General features: G+C 60.9%; 7 protein-coding genes across 7 annotated transcripts; 3 read left to right on the plus strand and 4 right to left on the minus strand.

Moving 5' to 3' along the window:
• Positions 1-955: 955 nt before the first annotated feature.
• SLS55_007221 (uncharacterized protein) lies at positions 956-2,350 on the minus strand (the record flags this gene model as incomplete). Its single annotated transcript, XM_066778642.1, has 1 exon — positions 956-2,350. The coding sequence occupies one exon, from the start codon at positions 2,348-2,350 to the stop codon at positions 956-958; it is 1,395 nt and encodes a 464-aa protein (XP_066631079.1).
• A 1,892-nt stretch (positions 2,351-4,242) lies between these two features.
• SLS55_007222 (uncharacterized protein) lies at positions 4,243-5,838 on the minus strand (the record flags this gene model as incomplete). Its single annotated transcript, XM_066778643.1, has 2 exons — positions 4,243-5,415; positions 5,830-5,838. 2 exons carry the CDS (start codon positions 5,836-5,838, stop codon positions 4,243-4,245), a joined length of 1,182 nt encoding a protein of 393 aa, XP_066631080.1.
• A 154-nt stretch (positions 5,839-5,992) lies between these two features.
• SLS55_007223 (uncharacterized protein) lies at positions 5,993-6,606 on the minus strand (the record flags this gene model as incomplete). The annotated part of the gene is made up of 2 exons (XM_066778644.1): positions 5,993-6,421; positions 6,484-6,606. 2 exons carry the CDS (start codon positions 6,604-6,606, stop codon positions 5,993-5,995), a joined length of 552 nt encoding a protein of 183 aa, XP_066631081.1.
• A 3,204-nt stretch (positions 6,607-9,810) lies between these two features.
• Positions 9,811-11,390, plus strand: SLS55_007224 (uncharacterized protein; the record flags this gene model as incomplete). Its single annotated transcript, XM_066778645.1, has 2 exons — positions 9,811-9,817; positions 9,853-11,390. The coding sequence occupies 2 exons, from the start codon at positions 9,811-9,813 to the stop codon at positions 11,388-11,390; spliced, it is 1,545 nt and encodes a 514-aa protein (XP_066631082.1).
• Positions 11,391-12,736: 1,346 nt separating this feature from the next.
• On the plus strand, positions 12,737-14,670 carry SLS55_007225 (uncharacterized protein; the record flags this gene model as incomplete). Its single annotated transcript, XM_066778646.1, has 3 exons — positions 12,737-14,192; positions 14,263-14,374; positions 14,493-14,670. 3 exons carry the CDS (start codon positions 12,737-12,739, stop codon positions 14,668-14,670), a joined length of 1,746 nt encoding a protein of 581 aa, XP_066631083.1.
• A 2,487-nt stretch (positions 14,671-17,157) lies between these two features.
• Positions 17,158-17,959, minus strand: SLS55_007226 (uncharacterized protein; the record flags this gene model as incomplete). The annotated part of the gene is made up of 2 exons (XM_066778647.1): positions 17,158-17,496; positions 17,549-17,959. 2 exons carry the CDS (start codon positions 17,957-17,959, stop codon positions 17,158-17,160), a joined length of 750 nt encoding a protein of 249 aa, XP_066631084.1.
• An 872-nt stretch (positions 17,960-18,831) lies between these two features.
• On the plus strand, positions 18,832-20,343 carry SLS55_007227 (uncharacterized protein; the record flags this gene model as incomplete). The annotated part of the gene is made up of 4 exons (XM_066778648.1): positions 18,832-19,119; positions 19,172-19,545; positions 19,604-19,668; positions 19,733-20,343. 4 exons carry the CDS (start codon positions 18,832-18,834, stop codon positions 20,341-20,343), a joined length of 1,338 nt encoding a protein of 445 aa, XP_066631085.1.
• Between the last annotated feature and the right edge of the window lie 1,145 nt (positions 20,344-21,488).

Below are 21,488 nucleotides of genomic sequence, written 5' to 3' on the forward strand. Positions count from 1 at the left end.
TCAGCAGACCAGACCAGGGCCGAGGCAACTAATACCATCGCAACTGGACATGTGTCAAAACGTCAAGCAGTCGCGGCTAGCCTGTTTGTCACGGACCACGCCCCAGCCAAGCACGCCGGCGGTCATTGTGGCGGGGGGGCTGCCGCCAGAAGTAGCAGAAGGGTAGCCGGCGGCGGCGGCGCCGACCGCAAGGGCTACCCGCGGTCCAGAAGAAGAAGAAGAAGCCGCGCAAACCAAGCCTTTTCTAGAACGGCAGTAGTGTGGTTCACAAGCTCAGAGTACTACCGCTGTACCATTTCCACCGCACGAATCAGACAATTCTGACAAAAAGTGCAGTTGAGCCGAGGAGACACGAAATCCATGACCCAAGAAGCAAGACTTCGGTATTGCGTGACAGATCTGACCTGCCTGACGACTCCTGCAGAAGCGGGAGTAAGCGCGGGCATTGATTGCGAAAACGCCGTGCCGCGTCCGGCGTCGTATTTGCATGCATCAAACGCGGGGTTGACCCTGCAAGGCTGGGCGCCGACGCTCTGGCCAATCCTGACTCGACCTACCGACCACCGCAGACTGCTTGCAGTTTTGCCGCGAAAAAGAAAACACGTACTCATGCGTCGCGCGGCAAATGCGGCTGGGGTTTCCTTGAAGTGTGTGTGTGTCAGTGAGGAAGGAAGCCACACTTACGGAGAGAACATCGAGAGAAAACGATTCCGCACAACCGGTGTAAGTCTCGAAAAAGAGGCCAGCTTCGGGGCCCCTGCCTTTTCATTAAGTACCTGTACAAGTTGATAGAGAAAAAAAAAACATGAACCAAAAAAAAGGGGACATTGCCTATACGACATGCCCCTTCCCAGAACCCCTTCCCAGAACCCCAAGCCCAAAAAAACTCCGACCGACCGACCGACCAACCAACTAGCCCTTTTCCCCTGGGGGCAGCATCCCGCATACACAGCGTTCATGTCTTCTTAGCATCCAAATCCACAACCTTGACCAACCTGTCGCTGCTCCCCGACGGCGACGCCGCGTCATCACCGTCGAAGAAGGGCTTGACGGCGACGTCGGCGACCTCCTCGAACAGACCCTGGACGAGGCCGGACAGCTTGGTGCCGCACTCGGTCTGGTGCAGCATGTCGGGGGAGGCGCGGACGTCGGCCAGCATGGCCTTGCCTTGGGCGTCGACGGCGAAGTTGACGGCGAACAGCTCGAACGACTGGGGCAGCGGCTGGAAGTGCGCGCCCATCTCCTTCGTGCTCGCGGCGGAAAACACCTCGCCGGTGATGGCGCAGATCTGGGCGAAGACCGACTGCTTCCAGCCCGCGGGCCGGTCCGGCAGGTCCCAGAACAGCCGCACGTTGCCGTCGTACGTCGAGTGCGCCGAGAGGTCGTTGGAGGAGGATGATGTGTTCCACGGCGCGGAAAAGGGCTTCGCGGCGAACAGCGCCAGCATCGGCCGGTACACGAAGACGCGCAGCGCGCCGACCGCCAGCACGTACGCCGACACCTGGAACTTGCAGCCGTCGAACGTCAGCGGCCGCGACACGTAGCGCTGGGCCACGACGTGCCGCTTGGGCGCGACCACGTCCGTGTGCTCCTCGGTGGTGACAGTGATCTGGAACCACGAGCTCCAGCCGCCCGACTGCCGCGCGCCCGCGTCGCCGTCGTCCTTGTCGTCGCCGTCCTCGGCGGACGTTGGTTGTTGTTGCTTCTGCAGTGCGTTCTGGGCGGCGGCCTCTTCCGCCGCCTTGCGCTCCTGCTCGTGCTGCTCCTGCTCGTACTCGGCGTCGAAGTCGTCAAAGGCGGCCTGCAGCTCGTCGATGGTGCTGAACAGGCGCAGGTCCTGCGAGCCGTCGCTCAGGTCGGGCCGCAGCATCCACCACACGCGCTCGGCGGCGCCCTTGTCCTCGTTGGCCTCGAGGATGCGGCCCAGCGGCGTGTCGTCCAGCACGTCGTAGATGGATTCGGCCGGGTTGATCTCCAGGTTGGCGATGGTCTTGACGTTGGTCTGCAGCAGGCAGCCCGGGTGCTTGGCCGTCCACGCCGCGTACGTCTGCCCCAGCAGGTGCTTCCGCGTGAGGGCGTCGCGCGTCACGTACGTGCTGATCAGCATGCGCGGCTGGTGGAACGCCCGGTCGAAGTCTAGCGAGTCCTTGCCCGCGAGCTGGAGCAGCGGCCCGCCCGGGTACTCGTCCATGGACCCGATGATCTTGTACGTGTCCTGCGGCAGCCGCGACTGGAAGGCCGCCACCACCAGCGGCTGCAGCTGCGGATCCTCATGCTTGACCAGGCAGTACACCTGCTGCCGGCCGGCGAGGGAGATGCGGTTTATGCTTTCTGTAATGGTTTCGGACATGTTGGATGTGGAAGTGAGGAAGAGGGAGAGGGAGAGGGAGAAGGAGAGGGAGAGCGAGGGGTATCAATAAGCTGGGTGGATGGGAGGAAGTACCAACTCTTGCTCCGCGCCTCCGCCGGGGCTCCTTTATGTAGCCGCTGCATGCCGGCGCGGACGCACTGATCAGGGATCCTCGATCTACCAGTGGGACGGGAGCGTCGTAGAGGTTGGACCCTGATCGGACTTGTGCGGCGGACCAGTTGCCGGTCCATGCGGCAGTCGGCGAGTGGGCACGGGTTGACCCGTAGGGAGGACCTCGCATGAAACACCGGCGAGCGCGTGGCCGCCGTCGTTGGTGTTTAGGGCGCGGAAGCCGTCAGCGGGCTTCCGACGGCAAGGCACGGCAAGGGCCAGACCCGTGCAAGCGCCGGAGGCCTGAAGCAAGCCGTCGATGTCAGTGGGTGCAAGTAGCACCGCCGCGCTAGCATCTAGAGCACCGCTGCCACCAAAGGATTGCGGGAGCTGCCCCCCTTTTGCATGCACGTCGGCAAATCTCGCTGGCGGTAGCTGCTGGACAGATGGCAGGACAGAGGACACGCTGCCGCCGCCGCCACCAGCGAGCGGCTCCGCCCCGTTCGACCGGCGACGATAAGCATTTTGTCTGAGCATGTCGTGCCTCTCCCCACGATGAAGGGATCTGCTGGGGATCTGCTGCGGGCGTGCCTTGGCGCTGACCGGCCGCGGATCTGGTACCAACCGTCCCGACTAGGGCGCGGGCTAAACCGTAGCACACCAGGCAGGCTGGAAGAGGATATTTCCTTCTCGACCTGCCTCTGATTCATGCATAATCTCCGCACCCCATTCTCTAGCGCCTGCCGTGGTGTTGCATTTGCTTGCTTCGACGTAGCACGCCTTCCGCTGAGCCCGGATCCCACATCCCAGCAACGGCGGCGAATGGTCGGGGCGGCCAGCGGACGGTTCGCTGCATGACGGCACTAAAGTGAATCACACAGGACTCGGCATCGGGACGAGCGACGTCGTCGTCGAGTCGGCCTCTTGGCGGCAGGCACCGCTTCCCATTGGCCGGCCTTCGTATAGCTTCTCCACGCCCACATGTGTCGCGGTATATTGTCCTGTCCCCGTCAGCTCCACTCGTCGGCTACATGTTGATTGAAAAATGCTCGGCAGTTCCACGCAAGCTACACCGCTGGAGTCAGTACTTAGTCGCGCAGCAGCGGAGCCCGCGCCGACGCCGACGCTGCATGCATGGCTACGCGGAGGCCCAGAATAATTCTTCTCCATGCTGCATTAGGGTCTCAATCTCAACGGACCCACATCCGCCCGGTTCCTCGCCAGAAGGATTGTCAGCACAATCGCTCGGAGCATATCTCGGGCAGTTACATCCTTCGGTGGACCTGTGGCGGCAGTCTGGGGAGCAGCACAGGCCGACCCACGCGGACGCCACTGCGCCACTGCGCCACTCGAACCCTGCTTTTTCCTGCAACCTCCGCCCCGACGTGTACTACCTACGCACTGGTGCAGCTTGGGGCCCCTAGAGATATAGCTCGCTAACATGGTGGTGCAACGAGAAATTTGCGCCCGAGTGCTCGCTTCCGGACTCGTCGAGCAATCCTCTGTACGCGCACGCGCCGACGGGCTGCATGCTCTGCGGGCAGCGTGGATGCTTATCTCAATGTACAGGTGACGTCTGGGCTACATGTCGCGCGGGAACGGCGGCACGTTGGGACTGAAAGGATGCGCTCGGCGGCTTTTGGCTGCATGTCGGGCGGGAAGGCCGCAAATAAAAATGCTCTCGGAGACAGTTGCAGATGCCGCACGACGGCGCTAATGGCATGTAATGTGGTACAGAGCAGCCGGGCCCACCTTCCCCAGCTAGTATCTACTTCCTCTCTTTACCGCGACTTTGCCTCGTCGAGCAGCTGCTTCGCCTTCTCCGACTTCTTGTTCAGCACCTGCATGATCTCCTCGCCCGTCTCCTTCAGCAGCTGCTCGGCCTCCTTCCCGCGCTTCTGGCCGACGTCCTGCAGCAGCTGCAGCTTGGGAATGATCTGACTGCCGCCCGGCACCATGTTGACGTACTGCTCCAAGCCCCCCATGCCCTTGGACTTCACCTTGTCCACCTGGCGCTGAACTTGCTCCTGCACCTTTTCGAGATCGCCGTTGTTCTTGACCGTCTCCCACAGCGCGCCCAGGTCGCCCTGCTTCAATGCCTCGGCGTTGTTTTCCAGCAGCTCCTTCACCTTGGGGTTCTTGTCGAGGTAGGGCTTTGCCTCCTCCAGGCCCTTGGACCAGGCCTCGTCGCCGGCCTTGCTCAACCGCGCCTTGGTGTCCTGCACGAGCTTCTTGATCTTTTCCGGGGTGTCGCCCGTGACGCCGCCCTTGACGAGATCGCGGATCTGGTCCCACGTCTCGTCGACCTGCTTCTTAGCCGCGGGGCCGTACTTGTCGCTCAGCTGGTTGAGCTGGTCGACGCTGCCGCCCAGCTTCTCCTTCAGCGCCGGGTTCTGCTCGATCACGTCCGACGCCGCCTCGCCCGCCAGCTTGCCGATGCGCGTCAGGTACTTCTGCAGCACGTTCCACGCCTTGCTCGCCGCCTCGACGCTGATGCCGGCCTGGGCGACGCCCTGCAGCTCGCCCCACGCCTCGCGCACGATCTTGTCCACCTCGTCGCCGTGCTTCTCGCGGATCGTGTCCAGCTGGTCGAAGGCGCCGTCCACGTAGCCCTTGGCGCCCGGCACGAAGGCGGCGTACGACGACGCCGCGTCGCGCAGGTACTTGATGGCCTCGTTCGGCTCCGGCGTGTTCGACTTCACCTTTTCGACGCCCGACTGCACGTAGCCTTGGGCCTTTTTCACCGACTGCACCGCCGACTTCGCGCCCGAGAAGTGGTACCAGGTGTAGCCGACCACGAGCGCTGAGGCGGCGCCGGCGGCCGCGCCAGTGAGGGCCCCGGAGCCACCGCCGGTGCCGCTGCTGCTGCCGCCGCTACTGCCGCCGGTGCTGTTAGGGCCGGTGGGTGACGACGTCGATTGGTAGCGAGCGTGGCGAGGAGCGCGGGCGAGGGCCTGGCGGCGCGCGACCTGGCCGGAGCGGCTTGCAACTTGGAAGGAGCGCATGGTTGGTGAGTGATGAAGTGATTGAGGTTGTGGATGTAGATGAGGATGTTGAGGTCGTGGACGGAACAGCGGAGGGCAGTGGCTTTAGCTGGGGTTGAGGCGCAGGTTTGTCTGGGCCAGCATCATCATTACGTGTGGCACGGCAATGGCAGTGGCTGCCCGCCAGGCCTGGGCCGCCCTGAAACGGCAGGAATGACGTCAAAGGTCGCACGGCTGAAGTTCCTCACTCCTCGCCGTGCTTGGTTTCCGCGGTAATGGTGATGCAACTTTTGAATTGCGATGAGCTCAAAGTCCGCCCCGCTTTGGAAGGCAAATATTATTGCACGAGAAATTGTTTGTCGGACGCGGGTTCGACGCGGCGACGGTCGTCATTGGCGGTTTGCGCTAAGCAGCGTAGCTTCCCCACCAACAATTGCTGCCAATTTGAGATTCCTGGCCAATCGAACTAACAAATTCCGTAGCATCATTGTTCAATTTCTCTTTCGAACAGGAGTGGAGTTAAACAAAACACCGACGAGCCTCCACGTCACTCCTTCCACGAATAAACAGCAGTGCAATTCTCAACCTTGCCGTCCTTCTTGCACGCCGTCTTCCGCGCATGGTAGCGCTTCCCGTCGACGTCGACGAAGCCCCACACGCCATCGAGGACAAACCCCGCCTTCTCCGACGAGCACTTCAGCGCCAGGTTCTTCGGCCCCGCCCTTTCGCCTTCGCCATACACCCACCCTTCGCGCAGGTACCCGTCGTCGACATCGGTCAAGTCACTCCACCAGCTGGACTGCGTCATCTCCCCGAATTCCGGGTGTTGCACCGCGCGCTGGACGCCGTCGACGATCCACTTGGTGTCCTGCCCTTTGAAACCGCCCGTCACCGTGGGGTGCACGTCGATGTGCGTGACGCCCTTTTCGTCGACGTGCTGCTCGTACGCTTCCGTGACGGAGATGATGGACAGAGCCTGATGTTTTCAAAGTCTGCATGAGTATCCGTTGTCCTTCTCCTTTGTGACGAAAGACTCACTTTGATCGTCACCCAGCTCAGCCCTTGCAAGGACATGACTTTGTCCATGTTGGTCGAAAGCTTGCGCTCAAGCACCCACTTCCCCGACATGTCGCCGATTGTTTTCTCCGGAGGTGCCGCCATTGTTGCAATCTGCTGAGCGCTCATGAATCCCGAGGGGCGGTGGCCGTGTTTTAAGTTTGATTGGGCATGCAAGGTCCGCAGAACCGTGTTTGAAGAATGCATGGCAACAAAACCCAATGACTGCTCCTGCGCAAAGGCTCGCAGCTGACTTTGATTACAACCGGAAGCTTAAGGCTTTGTTTAATGTTATCCCGTTCAAGTACCGACCACTTGGCCTGTTCACCTTCCGAGGTTCTGCTTGGAGTTGCGATGGGTGGTCGGAATCAGCGTCCAGGCGGAGAAGCTTGGCTCTTCTCGGCCATTCTTTCCCACCTTGCATTGATGTAAGGTTACGTCCTACGCCGCCGCCTTGGCCAGTTCAGGGTAACTGTTTGTGAGTGACGCAAATTCCGTAAGGAGAGCAAACGTATCACTAGGCTTTTCCGAGGCGTGACACTAATAATACAACCGACACCTTAAGCTATTACATCTCAGGCACTCTATTCCAACCTCCATCTGTGGGATACAAAGGTCGGGAAGAGTAAGATGTCCCACTCTATCGGAGTATGCATGTGGTACCCTCTCTTTACGCACAAGCAATCAAACAAACAATGCCAAGAATCCTAGTGTACATTATCGCGGTCTACTCGTTTAATCTGGACCCGATATATAAATGGCTGGCGGGGAAGTCCACAGAGTGCCTGCCAAATGGACACTGGTGCTGCGCGAGTAATCATACTCGGCATTTACTGAGCGTCGATCTTCACGAGATCCAGTGCTTGTATAGCCACTCGTGAACATTCAGACAAGCCACGTCAGATGGGCTTCGGATCTCTCCAGTATCTGAAGCAACGGCGCCTCTTGCTCGTCCCGGTCTGTGAGCTTTTCACCGCCTTGGCAAACAGTGTGTCAGCAAATCCCGCAAGGCGTCCCGGCGTATGATTGGCGTACACATCGGCATCACCATTCCCGTCCGTGATCGAAGTCGCCGGCTGGTTCAGGGGATGAGAACCGGCGACCTCGCACATCCTCTTGACATAAGCCCCGAATCCGCTCATCGATCCGCCGCACTGCAACTCCGCGATCCAGGCCCAGCGCAGGCAAGTGAGGATCACACGCCAGAAGCGGGATACAGCAGACGTCCGGGTAGAGCCGTGCTCCGAATATGTGCCATGCCATGATTCAACCATCGTGGTTCTCCGTTCTGGGCCTGGATCGCAATGACACGCACCCCCCCCCCCCCCCCCCCCCCCCCCCCCCGCCCCCACGGGCGGCAGCGGCGGCGTCGTCGTCGTCGTCAGCATGGCACGTCGTGCGGTCGACGTTGAGGTAGTTCGCCAAACGGCTGGGTCGGCGTGTATGTTAGAAAAGAGATAAAAGATCTCTTTGCCGCAGTGTGACTAGCAGTGACGCGATGCGCAAGACCGAGTCGTTGGTGATCTCTTCTCTGGCGCGGAGCAGTATGTGTGTGCCCAATATGTGGCCACGTGTCTGGCGCTGATCGTCTGTATCTGTTCAATCGTAAGAGGAGCTTGGGGTTTGACGTGCGAGCGCCTACATGCCGCTCATCTCATCGAAGAGGCGTAAAATTGCGGTTGCGGCGAACAGTGTTTTCTCGAGGATGGATCCTTGATCATTCAGCGCCGGGATGAAGTTCTGAAGGCAGAAGCAAGATCATCATCCACGTTAGCGTCCGACGGACCGACCTTGTTGAAGTTGGCGACTCACCGAGAACGTTAAGCCCGACGGAAAGCTCGAGTCCCCTCCCCCTACCGCATTCGCAACCGCCAGCGGAGTGCCCGACTTGGCATCGGCGTCATTCCGGAGATCGCGCTCCATTCCTGGCTTCTCTTGTTCCAGCTCGACTGCCAAAGCCCGCCTGAGATGTCCTGCCAGTACACTTCGATATACCCCTTCCCAGACCTCTCGAAACGGCGGTTCCGCACCGCTGCGCTCACTGACGTACGAAGCTCTCCAAACGTCTTAGCTGGCCCTTATGACGTGGAGATTCGCCAACTCCAATCTGCCTCTGCCGAACGTGACGTGCTCGTATGACGAAAGTATCTGCAGATCACAAAGTAGGAACCTACGACTAGACACCGGTTATCTGAATAGCCATTATCATCTTGAAATGTCGTTAGCGGCGATACGGGCGAGAATAGGAAAGAGTCAGTGGACGGGAAAAAACAGACGGACAGCGAGAGATGGTGGAGACGCAAGAAGCGATGGTGAGCTTTGATAAACTGTTTATTGTGGGTATGTGTGTGAAATTTGATGATGAAGTGATCTTTTTACGCTTGCCCATAGGCTTTGCGTGAGATAGGGTATAAATTTCATTTCAACTAGACTATGGATTTGAGGTCTTACATGCGAAGAGCCGGAACTTAACATCTATTTCAAGTACCGAGGATTCTCACCGTGTTTTATGAATGGCATGTAGCTGGCCTCCGGAAACAGCTCCTACGGCCGGATGACATCACAAATTTTTCTTGAATGGGGAGACCCGAGTAAAGGCTGACCACAGAAAGGTAAAAATGGACAGCAACGCGGCGATGATGACTGATTCTGCGAAGTTGACCCGTCGTAGTCACCTTCCAGATTCAGCCAATTTACTCCACTCGATGGGTATATTCCGGGATTTAAGCAGCTTAGTGATCATCCTTCGTTCGCTTCAGGCCCGTTTCGGCCCCCACCCCCAACGATGAACGTGACTTGGAGCATACAACTCCAGAGGCGACCCCGCCCCACACCGACGAAGAAACGATGGCACCAGACGACGGCGCCCCGTTCTCGCGAGGCGCGCGACCAGCCTTCAGTTCGAGCGGTGCGGCGCCGCCGCCGTCGACGCTACTATTCGTCGATGTCACAGCCCCCAAAAGCCGTCAGGAGAGACGCGAGATGCGCGCCCAGGTCTCGTTCGCCACCCACGAAGCCAGGCGGCGCCGCACACTGCAAGGCCGCAAGACCGAGAAGAGGAAAGGCAAAAAGGACGCAGACAATCCAGCCGAATCGTCTGCGCTTGCTCGGATCCACAATGCCCAAAGCCCGCTGCAGGGCGCGAGTGTGATGACTGCAGATCCATTCAACTCCCTCCCCGTTGAGACCTTCGCGGGCATGCACGACATCTTTACGTACTGTAAGGCCACATCATACATGTCTTAGCTTCCTGGATAGCTGACGCACCGTCAGATTTCGACAACTATCCTGGCGCCCCTCCACTCACCGATGGTACGTATATGCCGGCTTCACCAAGGAATCGACATCAAGCTGATCCAAAGCAAAAAGACAAATTCATCCGGAGTCGGAACAAAGACCAGACCATCGTCACGAGACGCAGCAACACGCTCTGGAACGTCATGGCCTCGGACGAAACCTGCCTCCTAGTCTTCCTCGCCGAAGTGGCCCGTCTGCGCGAGGTCATCAGCCCGTGTCCGCGATGGCGGATAAGCCACTGGGCGATCCGCCAAAAAGCCCTCCAGTCCATCAGAGAGAACCTGCCGTCCCGCGGCTCGTCGGGGAAGCAATGGCACCAAGTGTCGGACGCCTTCGTCTACGCAATCGGAGCCTTGGGCTCCTCGGCGGTGCGCAGCAGCATCCATCCCTCCCGAGCCTCGAACCACCAGCTGATCCCGCTTTTTCAGACCATGTTCACCGACAAGCCCGCCGCCCTCCACCACCTCGCCGCCGTGCGCGAGCTCGTGCGGCTCAAGGGCGGCATCGCCACCTTCGACCGCTTCGCCCGCCGCGCCGTGGTGTGGTGCGAACTGCACGTCTGCGCCGCGTACCAGCTCTCGCCCACCATCGCCCCCCGTTCCGCTCCCCCACCTCCCCCTCACGCAAACACGACCACCTGGCCATCATCGTCGTCATTCCCGCCCGCCTTCCTCCCCACCGTCGCCGCCGCCCACGCCCGCACCCTCGCCCACCTCGACGACTCCTCCGACTCTTCCGACTTCTTCTCCAACGTCCATGGCGGCTCTCCTCCTTCATCTTCCCCCCTCGCCCCCATCCTCCACGCCCTCACCCTCGTCAGCATCTCCACCACCGCCGTCTGGCAACCCCACTTCCACCCCTCGCCCGCGGCCCGCGACGCCGCCGCCGCCGTCCTCGACCACGCCGCGCACGCCCTGCTGGTCCAACTGGCGGCGCTTGGCGATGACAATGAAGGTAACCGCGTTGACGAAATCGAGGACGACGACGACGACGGTGGCGGCGATGACGACGACGGCAGCGGGAGAAGCAACGGGCATCGGCTGCTCTACACCGCCGTCCTCCTGCACGCCGCGCACGTCTACCTCTGGGCCGCCCTGAGCGACCTCCCCGCCGCCGCGTGGATGCACGGCGTTTTCCTCGAAAGGCTAAGGGGCGCTGTGCTGCGGTTCCGCGCGGGGGCGGTGGTGCTGGCGGACGACGACGAGGAGGAGGAGGAGGAGGAGGACGAAGCAGAAGAAGCGCGGTGGAGGCAGGGGACGAGCGAGACCGTGGGGTCGAGAGGGATGCAGCAGCGCCGGCGCCGGCAGCGGCAGCGGGGGTCGTTGTTGTCGTACGAAGGTGAAGGCGGCGGCCTGCTGTGGGCGTTGGTCGTCGGCTGGTTCGCGGCGGAGAGGTCGGGGGCGATGGCGAAGGAGCTGGCGGCCTGGTTCGAAGACGGCATCGAGGAGTTGCTGCTCCGCGGCGGCGACGGCGATGTGGAGCGCGCGGCGAGGCTGGTGGCGGATTTCCCCGGCACCGACGCGTTCAGGAGGGGCTGGCACTGTTTGTTGCTGCGCGAGAGGTTTCGCGCGTGGCGCTGTCGACGACGATGACCCTGACTGTCTGTTTGATTGGTTGACTGGGTGACTGGGCTGATGACGACCACGACGACAATGACGACAACCGCCATGTATGTGTGTACGACGTACGCGGGCGGTTAATGCTAACCTCCTCACCGAACCGGGTCCCATATGTTCTCACAGCTCCGGGGAATAGCAAACAAGCATAAGACCGTCGTCGGCGCTACCATCGCGTACCCCTCGCCTTGTGGAACGGCCGAGGAGGGGAAGGTGCCGGGCGTGGGCGGGAGGCGAGTCGGGTTTGGGAAGAGAAGGCAGTGTTGGTAGGACGATCTGCGCATAAGTCCCGCCTTGAGGGAATGAATGGGGTGCGGCCGTGGCTCTACATCAGTGACTTCCATGCCGGGCTCCTTTGAATCATCATACCGCCGTCTTTCGACTGGACCGAAAAGGGGGTTCGTGGAAGACTTCTTCGTCCTACTGCTGTGGGATTTCGCCCGCCAGGCGCTGCAGGACTGGCTCTACTATCTGCTGGCCACCATGACGGACAACATCTCCGAGCTCAGCCGGCTGTCGGGTGTGCTACGCGCGCGGCCACGAGGGCTTCGCCCAGGCCATCAGTTTCGGGCTGAACACGAGGGAGTGGAAGGGAGGGAGGGTCCCGTTGGCGGCGAACGCGATTCTGCTGGGTAAGTTGTATGTACTTCGCGCCTGTTGATGGGGAGGCCGTTGTCGCAGCAGGGACCCTTCAACCCGAGGATCGAGAGAAGTTTGCGGTGGGACGGACTGATGTGGGGAGGGATGCGGCTTTCTAATCAAGCGTCACTTTTTAAATGTATGCATGTTTCAGACGTTTCTCGAATAGCTAGTTGCAGTGTTGGCGTAGAGCTTCCCCCGCAATTAAGACAAGATCGTCGGGCTAGTGCATGGTGACCCTGTGGGCCCCCCCGCCGTAAAGATGCCCGGAGGACGGCAGTGGCCGCAGCACGTCAGCCTGAAGAATGAATATACCCGCCTCTTCTTACGCCAAACGAAAGCACAAGTGGCCACGACGCGATAAGAGAAGAAGCAGCATCCTCGGCATTCTGCCTCTCGAAATGGCGCGGCCACGACTAGCCTCGGACAGGGCGGCGCAGATTAGACGCAAAGCGGAAACTCGACGCGATGACGAGCTACACGCCGGCGCACGACACCGCTTCCGTCAACATTTCTGACTCGCCTCGAATACGCACGCACTGTGCCGCGTGGTGTTGCAGCAGCCGCACGATAACTCGGCAATCTACGCCCAGTAGCACGCCATTGGCGCCGGCTGTTGTACAGAGTCAGTCACCACGCCGCTTTCCTCGTTCTCTTAATCTGCCTGAGCCGCAGTCGCAGCCATGAGCCGGGAGTACGACGACGACGACGACGACGACGCCCGATCGCCCCTCCTGGCTCAGGGCTCCGCAGCAGCAGCAGCATCGTCAACCATGGAGGCCGCCGACGCGAGCACCAAGGCGTACGGCGCCGTGGACGTCTCGCATGATCACGCCGACAACAACAGCCACTCGCCGGCACGGGACGACCACCACGGCGACTTCCTCACCTCCGACGAGCAGCAGCACCTGCAGCGCGGGCTGCACCAGCGGCACGTCAGCCTTATCGCCCTGGCCGGGGCCATCGGGACGGGCCTGTTCCTCGGCCTGGGCGGCTCCATCCAGACCGGCGGCCCCCTCGGCGCCCTGCTTGGCTATGCCACCGTCGGCCTGATCGTCTGCGCCGTGCAGTTCGCCCTGGGCGAGGTCACCGCCCTGCTGCCCGTCACCGGCTCGTTCGTGCGCCACGCCGAGTTCCTCGTCGATCCCGCCCTGGGCTTCGCCATTGGATACAACATCGTCTATGGCAACTGGCTGTCCATCCCCGCCGAGATCTCGGCCATCTGCGTGCTCTTCCAGTTCTGGACCGACCTCAACAGCGCCGTGTGGATCGTCACGATCATCGTGCTGACCTTCGCCGTCGGCATGTCGCTGATCCGCGTCTACGGCGAGGTCGAGTTCTTCTTCGCCGTGCTCAAGATCCTGCTCATCATCTTCCTCATCATCCTCGGCCTGGTCATCAACCTCGGCGGCGTGCCCGGCGTGCCGCGTCTGGGCTTCCACTACTGGAAGACGCCCGGCCCCTTCGTCGAGTACATCGGGACCGGCAGCTGGGGCAAGTTCCTGGGCTACTGGGCCGTCATGAGCAACGCCGTCTTCTCCTTCGCCGGCGTCGAGAGCGTGGCCATGGCCGCGGCCGAGACGCGCAACCCGCGCCGCGCCATCCCCAACGCCTGCAAGCGCGTCTTCGCCCGCGTCTCGCTCTTCTACATCCTCGCCGTGCTCATCGTCGGCATGCTGGTCGCCAGCGACGACGGGCGGCTGTCGGACTCGTCGGGCACGGCGGCGCAGAGCCCGTTCGTCATCGCGGCCAGCGGCGCCGGCATCCGGGCCATCCCGTCCGTCGTCAACGCCGTCGTCATCACCTCGGCCTGGTCGTCGTCCAACCAGGCGCTGCTGGCGGGCACGCGCGTGCTGTACGGGCTGGCGCTCAAGCGGCAGGCGCCCGCCGTCTTCCTACGCACGACCAGCTGGGGCGTGCCGTACGTGTGCGTGCTGCTGCAGACGGCCTTTATGTTTTTGGCCTTCATGAGCCTGTCCAACGGCGCGCTGACCGTGTTTTATTGGTTCCTCGACCTCACCGCGTGCGGCGTGTTGATCAGCTGGATCACCATCCTCGTCAACCACCAGCGCTTGATCCTGGCCATGAGGAAGCAGGGTCTGCCCTTGGCCTCGCTTCCCTGGCACAACAGCTGGACGAGTAAGTGAAGAAAACGAAAGGGAAAAACGAGAAGTTGCTGGCCGCTGACTACTTTGCCACACACACACAGCCTTGTCGACCCCCGTCGCCCTCGTCTTCTGCGTCGTCATCCTCTTCACCGCCGGCTTCGCCGTCTTCACCCGCGGCAACTGGTCGCCCAGCTCCTTTGTGTCTTCTTACCTGTAAGTTTTTTTTTTTTTTTTCCTTCCTCTCCCCACCGCCATTGACAACACCATCCCCCCCCCTTCTTTTGTCGATCAGAAAAGTTGACTCGTGACCTACCCGCTCTGCAAACAACAGCGACATCCCGCTGGTCCTCACCGCGTACCTACTCTGGAAGTTCATCAAGAAAACAAAGATCGTCCCGCTGTCCGAGATCCCGCTGCGCGAGGCGCTGGCCGACGTGGACCGTTTCCCGGAGATGCCCGAGCCGGAACGCAAGGGGTGGAGCAGGGCGTTGAATATACTGTGGGATTGAGAAAGGGGGTGGGGGGGTTGGCCGAGCCGAGCCGAGTCTACTAGACGGTGGGTGTGGGGTGGGGTGGGGTAGAGTAGAGTAGAGTAGAGTTTTTGGCGATGATCGCAAGAGAGAATAGAATAAGAGAGAGTGTTCCGAGATTAATACGGAGAAGAAGAAGAAAAACACGGGGGGAAAGAGAGAGAGACGTGTTCACTACCGCTGCTACTACTACCAGAGGAATAGAGGAAGTCGGGGGTGAGGAGGCAGGCAAGCCCACGCGGCCACCCCCTTCCCCCACCAAACTTCTCCTAACCCTGCTCATGGCGTGTCCATCTCAATACTACGCTCTATTAATTTTTTTTTAAAAGAAAACCCTTTTTTATATCTTTCTATGCTCAACTCCAAGAGTACACGTTGAGCATGGTCCCGAAGTGGAGGATTGAGACTCAATACTCACCACCAGCGACGCCTTTTCTTTTTTTCGGATCTTGGACAGAAGCGCGAGTTCTCGAATGCTCGCCGGCATGAAAAAGTGTTCAATGGGTGCGAGGGGCGCGGGTGCCGAAGCTGTGGCACCTCGTCAGGCCTTCTGGAACTCAACCTCAGATCCATGAGATGCTCAATGCACAGATTGTCGGCAATGCGGTCGATCAGCTCGGTTGGCAGGCAGGCTCTTCGAGAGGTGACGTGGAAGCCGCGACATTGTTTTTCGGAGCGGCCGGTATTTGCAGAAATAGCAATAGCAGTAGTGGCTGTGGTGATGGTGGTGGCGGCGGCGCCACTGTTGCGGTTTGGCGGCACGTTTGTTCTGGAAAACGAATTGAAGGGAGCTCTGACCCGAGGCTACGATGCTCGCTCGCTCCACCAACACCAGCGTCGTCGTCGGCGGCGGCGAAGGAGTACTGGTCGTTTGTGGCTTGCAGGAAGGAAGGCACGAAGGGCTTGGCGCACGGCCCACTCTGCACTACCTACCACCACCATGGCTTGACCCACTCTCCGGATCCTACTACGAAGGATTTCGAGGCTGCCTTTGCGAACGGTAATTGATCTTCAGGGAGTCTGATGAAATGATGCCTCGGTTGCACGAGGAAGACTCTATGAGGCATCGGCGTGTTGGCCCTCGCCCACACCCGCTCCATGAGGCGGTTGAACGGATACGTAAAATGTCAAACACCGGCACTACGGCAGGATGCTACTTTCCGAGCCCCAAGGTCGGGGAGCTGGAGAATGCATGGATTGTTCCGTGCAGAAGCCACCCTCCACACACCTGGCACGACATAAAACACACGCGTTTGACCAACGACGGAAGAGAAACACGGCAACCCTCAAATCGGGAAAAGACTTTCGTAGGTATGTAGCGCCGCCCTGCCATCATGACGACGACGAGCCCGTGGCGCATCCGCCGCCGCCACGACGTTTTTGACAGCAACAAGTCGCCCCACCAGATGGTCTGTCTCACTCATCGGACCGCGACAGAGGAGGCGAGGTGGGCGGGCCGCAGTTGACAGCTTGCGCTCGCTCCCGGGGATGCGGGTAGTGGTCACCTACGCGAGGGGGGTGTGGAGTATATCGTGTATCGTGAGATGTCAACCCGTCCTATAGGGACCCGTCCCGCCTTCGTTGTTGTGGCCAATTGGAAAAAGCAATTGCGGTTCCGCCACTCCCATCTTCTAGACCGGATCAACTGCAGATCACACCACAAGAGACGATCACGGCCGATGTCCGATGTTCCCCTTGTGCCCCAACAAACCATCAGTCACGGAAAATGAACTGCTTCACCCCCCCGTGTTTGAGGCCGAGCGCAGCGAATCAACGCCGAAAGTGCTCCATCGACGATGGGGGTTGCGGGTTTGGCCGTGTCCGTCGCGGATGAAGTAATGGCATTGGGGCAGGTCTTTTACCTGCAGCAGGTTGCCCGCAGCCGCAGATTGACCCTGTGGATCCCCGTCCCATCGAAACCCCCCCACGTCGTCGTCGTCGTCGCCGCCGAAGATCTGTTGTTGCAGGTTGCCGGTGAACAGCGCCGATGAGGTTTAAACGGCCTCGGCTTTTGAATGGGCGGGCGAGGCTCACTAGTAATCAACGCTAATAATGATGACAGGGTCCAGGAGCGGCGGCGGCGGCCCCGTCGGCGTTCGCGACGGATGAGAACGAAGGCAAGCATTGGCCAAGACGTCAGGGAAGGGGGTTGCGGAGAATTGCGGTGTTTCAACCGAACGCGCGGGGCATCCCGTGGTGGTCGCGCGAAGGACGGGCCGGTGCGCTTGGCTCTGCCATGCCTAGTACGCAAGCAACTTCACTATTCCACACCGTATACAGCACTTAGGGGCGCAGCCGTGTTGCGATTGGCCTGCACGGCGTTTTGGAGAGCTGGTCATCATTTCCGCATTCATTCGTGGACGAAGGCCGCTATCTGGTAATTGGTGGTATCATCAAGCGCTGGCTGGCAGTAGTGTGAGAAAGCACGAGATCCTTTTCCTCCTCCTCCTCCTCCTCTTCCCTCCTTCACCGCCTTTCCTGGCCGGCCTTGGCGGCGAACTCGATGCCGTCGACGACCTCCTTGGGCTGGCTGAGGAAGGGCGAGTGCGAGCCGACCGAGGTGTACGAGACGGCCTTGTCGCCCAGCGCCTTGGCCATGGCCTGCTGGATGGGCAGCGGCAGCGCCTGGTCGGCCTCGCAGTAGAAGAACATGCACGGGATCTCGTGCCACGGCTCGTACGTGACCTCGTCGGTGAAGATGCGCGCCGACTGGTGCTGAAGCTTGCTGACGGCCTTCTTCTGGCCCTCGGCCTCGACGTCGTGGTAGAAGATCTGCTCGGGCGTGTCGGCGCGGCAGTAGTCGCCCTGGGGTCCTGTCAGCATCCGACCTGTCCCTCTTCTCTCGGTAAAAACTCACGTCCATCTTCATCCACGGCAGGAACTGGCCGCCGAGCATGGCCTTGATGGTGGCGCCCTTGGGCGCGACGAAGGCGGTCAGGTAGACGAACATGATGACGCCGCCCTTCTTGCCCGCCTTCTGGCGCTGCTGGAAGCCGAGACCCTCGACCGAGTTCTGGCCCACGAGCCCGCCGTACGAGTGGACGACCAGGACAATCTCCTTGGCCTCGTCGGCCAGGCGCTCGAGCGTGGCGCGCACGGCGGCGGCGTCGTCAGCCAGGCCCTTGGTGGGAGGCTCGGCGCCCACCGACGGGTAGGCCACGGCCTCGGTGGCCCAGCCGCGCTGGTGAAGCTGCTCGCGGACGATGTCGTAGCAGTCGGGCGTGTGCCAGGCGCCGGGGGCGAAGACGAGGGTCGGCTTGGTGGACATGGTGAATCGATTCGACGGCTGCTGAGGGGAGGAAGTGGTGACTGAGGCAGCCGGGCCAGGGCGGGCGCCGCCATCTATTATATGGGGTCCATGGTGGAGGGCTCGTCGGCTTGAGGACGCTATCCGCACGCCTGCTGCCCCTCATCCGACGCGGGGGTGAGGTCGGTCGACGCCGTCACGTTTGGCCGGTCTGCGGCGAGTCATGGGCGGCGGCACCGTCGTTTCCCCTGCGGCTCCTGGTGCTGGGGAGGTGAGGAGCTTGGCGGAGGGCACGCGGACTAGGGCGAAGCAATTTGGGGGCCGCCTCCCACGTGGCCACATATTACCGTACCGCCGCGCGGGCACCTAGGCGCATACCGACGCCGCGGGCAGGGACCGCGGGCGCACGCTTATTCTGCTGCAGCTACGCCACCTGCACCCGTCGTCCATCGCCATCTGTCGGCCGTTGCAACACCGCGCGCGACAGCCAACGGGCGCCAGTGCCCTGACAGCCCGCCATGCGCCGCTCCTTGCTACTTCCGGGCGGTAGCGCCGGTCGCGGCGACGAGCCGAGCTCCAGCGCGCGGACGGGGCGGGACCCGGGACCGGCACCTCTTGCGCCAGGCCTGCGCGCCTCTGCGCCACGGACGTTGTTCCGGCGATTCAGGTGCCGCCCAAACAGCGCACCCATGCCACCCCTGCCGCGGATCGACGGCGGTGCCTGACGACAACCAGGTCGAGAAGGCTAGCTGTGTCGACGACCCCACTCCTTCCGCTCCAATTTTGCCTCGCCATGCTTCCCCGGCCCTTCCGTGCGGCGCCGCTGCACTACTTGATTGCGCGCTGCCCCCCCATCGTCCAGCCGCGCCTCATCCAAGTCCCAACATGCTGTCATGCCGGTCGTGATACTCCTTCCCCGGATCGACCACCCGGTCCCCGACAAGGGCCCACGGCTCGAGGCCACCACCACCGCCCTGCTCGTGCTGGCCACCTTCTTCGTCTTCCTGCGCTTCGCCGCCCGCTTCAAGCGCGGCCTCACCTACGGCCCCGATGACTGGCTCATGGTCGTCGCCCTGCTCTTCTGCTTCGGCGCCGGCGGCATCAACTATGCCATGATCTCCTGGGGTCTTGGTAAACACGCCTCCGACCTGGACCCGAACAACGTCGTCATGGTCCTGAAGGTGAGCCGCCGCTCGACCGCCGCCCTCCCCTGTCCTAAGCTGACCTCTGCAGCTCCTCGTGGCCTTCGAGTGCGTGTACTGCACCGGCGTCGGGCTGGTCAAGTTCTCGCTGCTGTTCATGTACGCGCGCATCTTCCCGCTCAAGGGCTTCCGCATAGGCGCCTACATTCTGGGCTTCATGACGGCCGGCTGGGTCATCGCCATCAACTGCGTCAGCATCTTCCAGTGCCATCCGATCAAGAAGGCCTGGTACCCGCTGATGGACGGCTCGTGCATCGACATCAAGGCCTCCTTCATCGGCAACGCCGTGCCCAACATCCTCACCGACGTCGCCATCCTCATCATGCCCGTCGCCCAGGTCTGGAAGCTGCAGGTCACCAGCGCCCAGCGCGCCTCGCTCGTCTTCATGTTCTTGCTTGGTGGATTGTCAGTCACCCCACCCGTTGTCTCCGTGTCCTCCTCCTCCGCCCTAACATGCCTCCAGCGTGCTCTTCGCCAGCATCTACCGCTTCACGACCATCATGCAGTTCCAAACGAGCGACACGACCTGTAAGACTGTCTCCAATTGAAGAAAGAAAGAAAAAACAAAGGCAGTGAGATTAACGCAGCAAAGGGACCCTCGCCACCGCGTGCACCTGGTGCGTCGTCGAAGTCGCGTCTGGCATCATCAGCGCGTGCCTGCCGACGCTGCGGCCGCTGATGCGCATGGTGTCGTCGCAGTTCGGCGGCAGCAGCCGCGGCCGCTCGGGCAAGGGCAACACGACGTCGGGCAACAACCCATCCCGCAATACCGAACTCATCACCATCGGCGGCACCGGCGCCAAGCGCAGCCAGACGGGCGAGCGCCACTTCAAGCGGCTGGAGGACGCGTCGGTGACGGCCGTGGCCGGGCCGGGCAGCGACGACAGCGGCAGCGACAAGGCCGGCGCGGGGGCGTATAACAACGGCAACAACCCGCACCGCTATGGCAACAACACGACGGTCAGCCGCAGCTCGCACTCGGATCACCACAACCGGTACAGCGACGAAGAAGTCCACGGCGGCAGCGGCCACCTCCGCGGCGACGGCTCGAGCGATCAACTGCCATTGACGAGCATCGTCGTGACCAAGGACGTCATGTGGTCGGAGCGCAACAACTCGGTCGCCTCCGAGTGGCCGGGTCCCGGCAGCGAGGGCAGCGCCAGCAGGCATTACAACCATGGCCATTATCCCGGCCAACATTGATAATGACGAGCAAAAGGCAGCAAGGAAAAAAAAACAATCGGGCGGGGTTGTGTATGTATGGCGTTTCGCGGTCGGTGGTGAATGGCGCAGCAAAAAGGGAAACAAAGCAAACGGGGAGAGAGGGAAAAGCGCTTTTGATCTTGTTTAGAGAACCATGTATTTCAGAGATATACCCTTCAGTTTCGCGTCTCGACTTTTGGCGAGGACAGGTAATGTAATCCGGATGGGAGATGCGGAAGAAGAGAGAGAAAGATCTTTATTTCTACTACTATTACTACTACTACTACCGCTGCGTCCGACCGGTTTGACTTGAATTATGCCTGGTGAGTAGGTTTCAAGCAAACTGATTGAAAAGGTCGAAAGAACAGACAGAGTGCTTTCTCATTCCAACCCATCAACAGTAGCCTGAAATCTTTACTCATCCACCGGCAGTGGTAGGTGGGTGGCATCATCTCACACCACAACCACAGCAGCATAGCATCAGCCGCCAGGATCTTTCCTACCTTCGACATGAAGTCGATCACTCATCCAAATTCTGGCCCCCCCTTTTTTTGCCCGCGGGTTCCGTCCCGCGACGATCTCACCTCACCTTGACCAATAGTTCACCAGCCAGACAAATCAAAAATGCCGTTGATATCTTATCCTTCCTCACACAAAAAAAAAAATACAGAAGCTAACTACTAATCTGCGAACCACGGGCCTCCTCCGCCGTCCGGCCGGCCGGTGAGCGACCGCGGCGGCCGTTTTCTGGTGGCGTTCGCGTGAGTCCGAGCTTATTATTGCCGGCGGGAATGACATGACATGACCGCGAGAAGAGGCGAGGCGAGGAGGGAGTGGAGAAAGGAAAGAAAGGAAGACTGTTTGATTTTGCCCTGCCACGGTGTAGGGGAGAGAGAAGACGAGCGTTGTCGTCGGTGGCGGCAGCAGCGGCGGCGTTTGAGACAACAGTGAAGAACGAACGAGAAAGAGAAAGAAGAAGCAAAGCAAGCAAGCAAGCACCACCTCTTCCTCCTATCATTTCGAGTTAAGAAGCATGGCAAGAAACCGTTGCCGGCAGCGGCGGGCGGCGGCGGTGGCGGTGGCGGCCACCACGACGAAGACGACGAAAATCTAGGCCGCATTGATCCCTCCCTCTTCTCGCATCC

Source organism: Diplodia seriata, assembly GCF_021436955.1.
Source record: "Diplodia seriata strain FDS-637 chromosome Unknown scaffold_7, whole genome shotgun sequence".
Lineage (NCBI taxonomy): Eukaryota > Fungi > Ascomycota > Dothideomycetes > Botryosphaeriales > Botryosphaeriaceae > Diplodia > Diplodia seriata.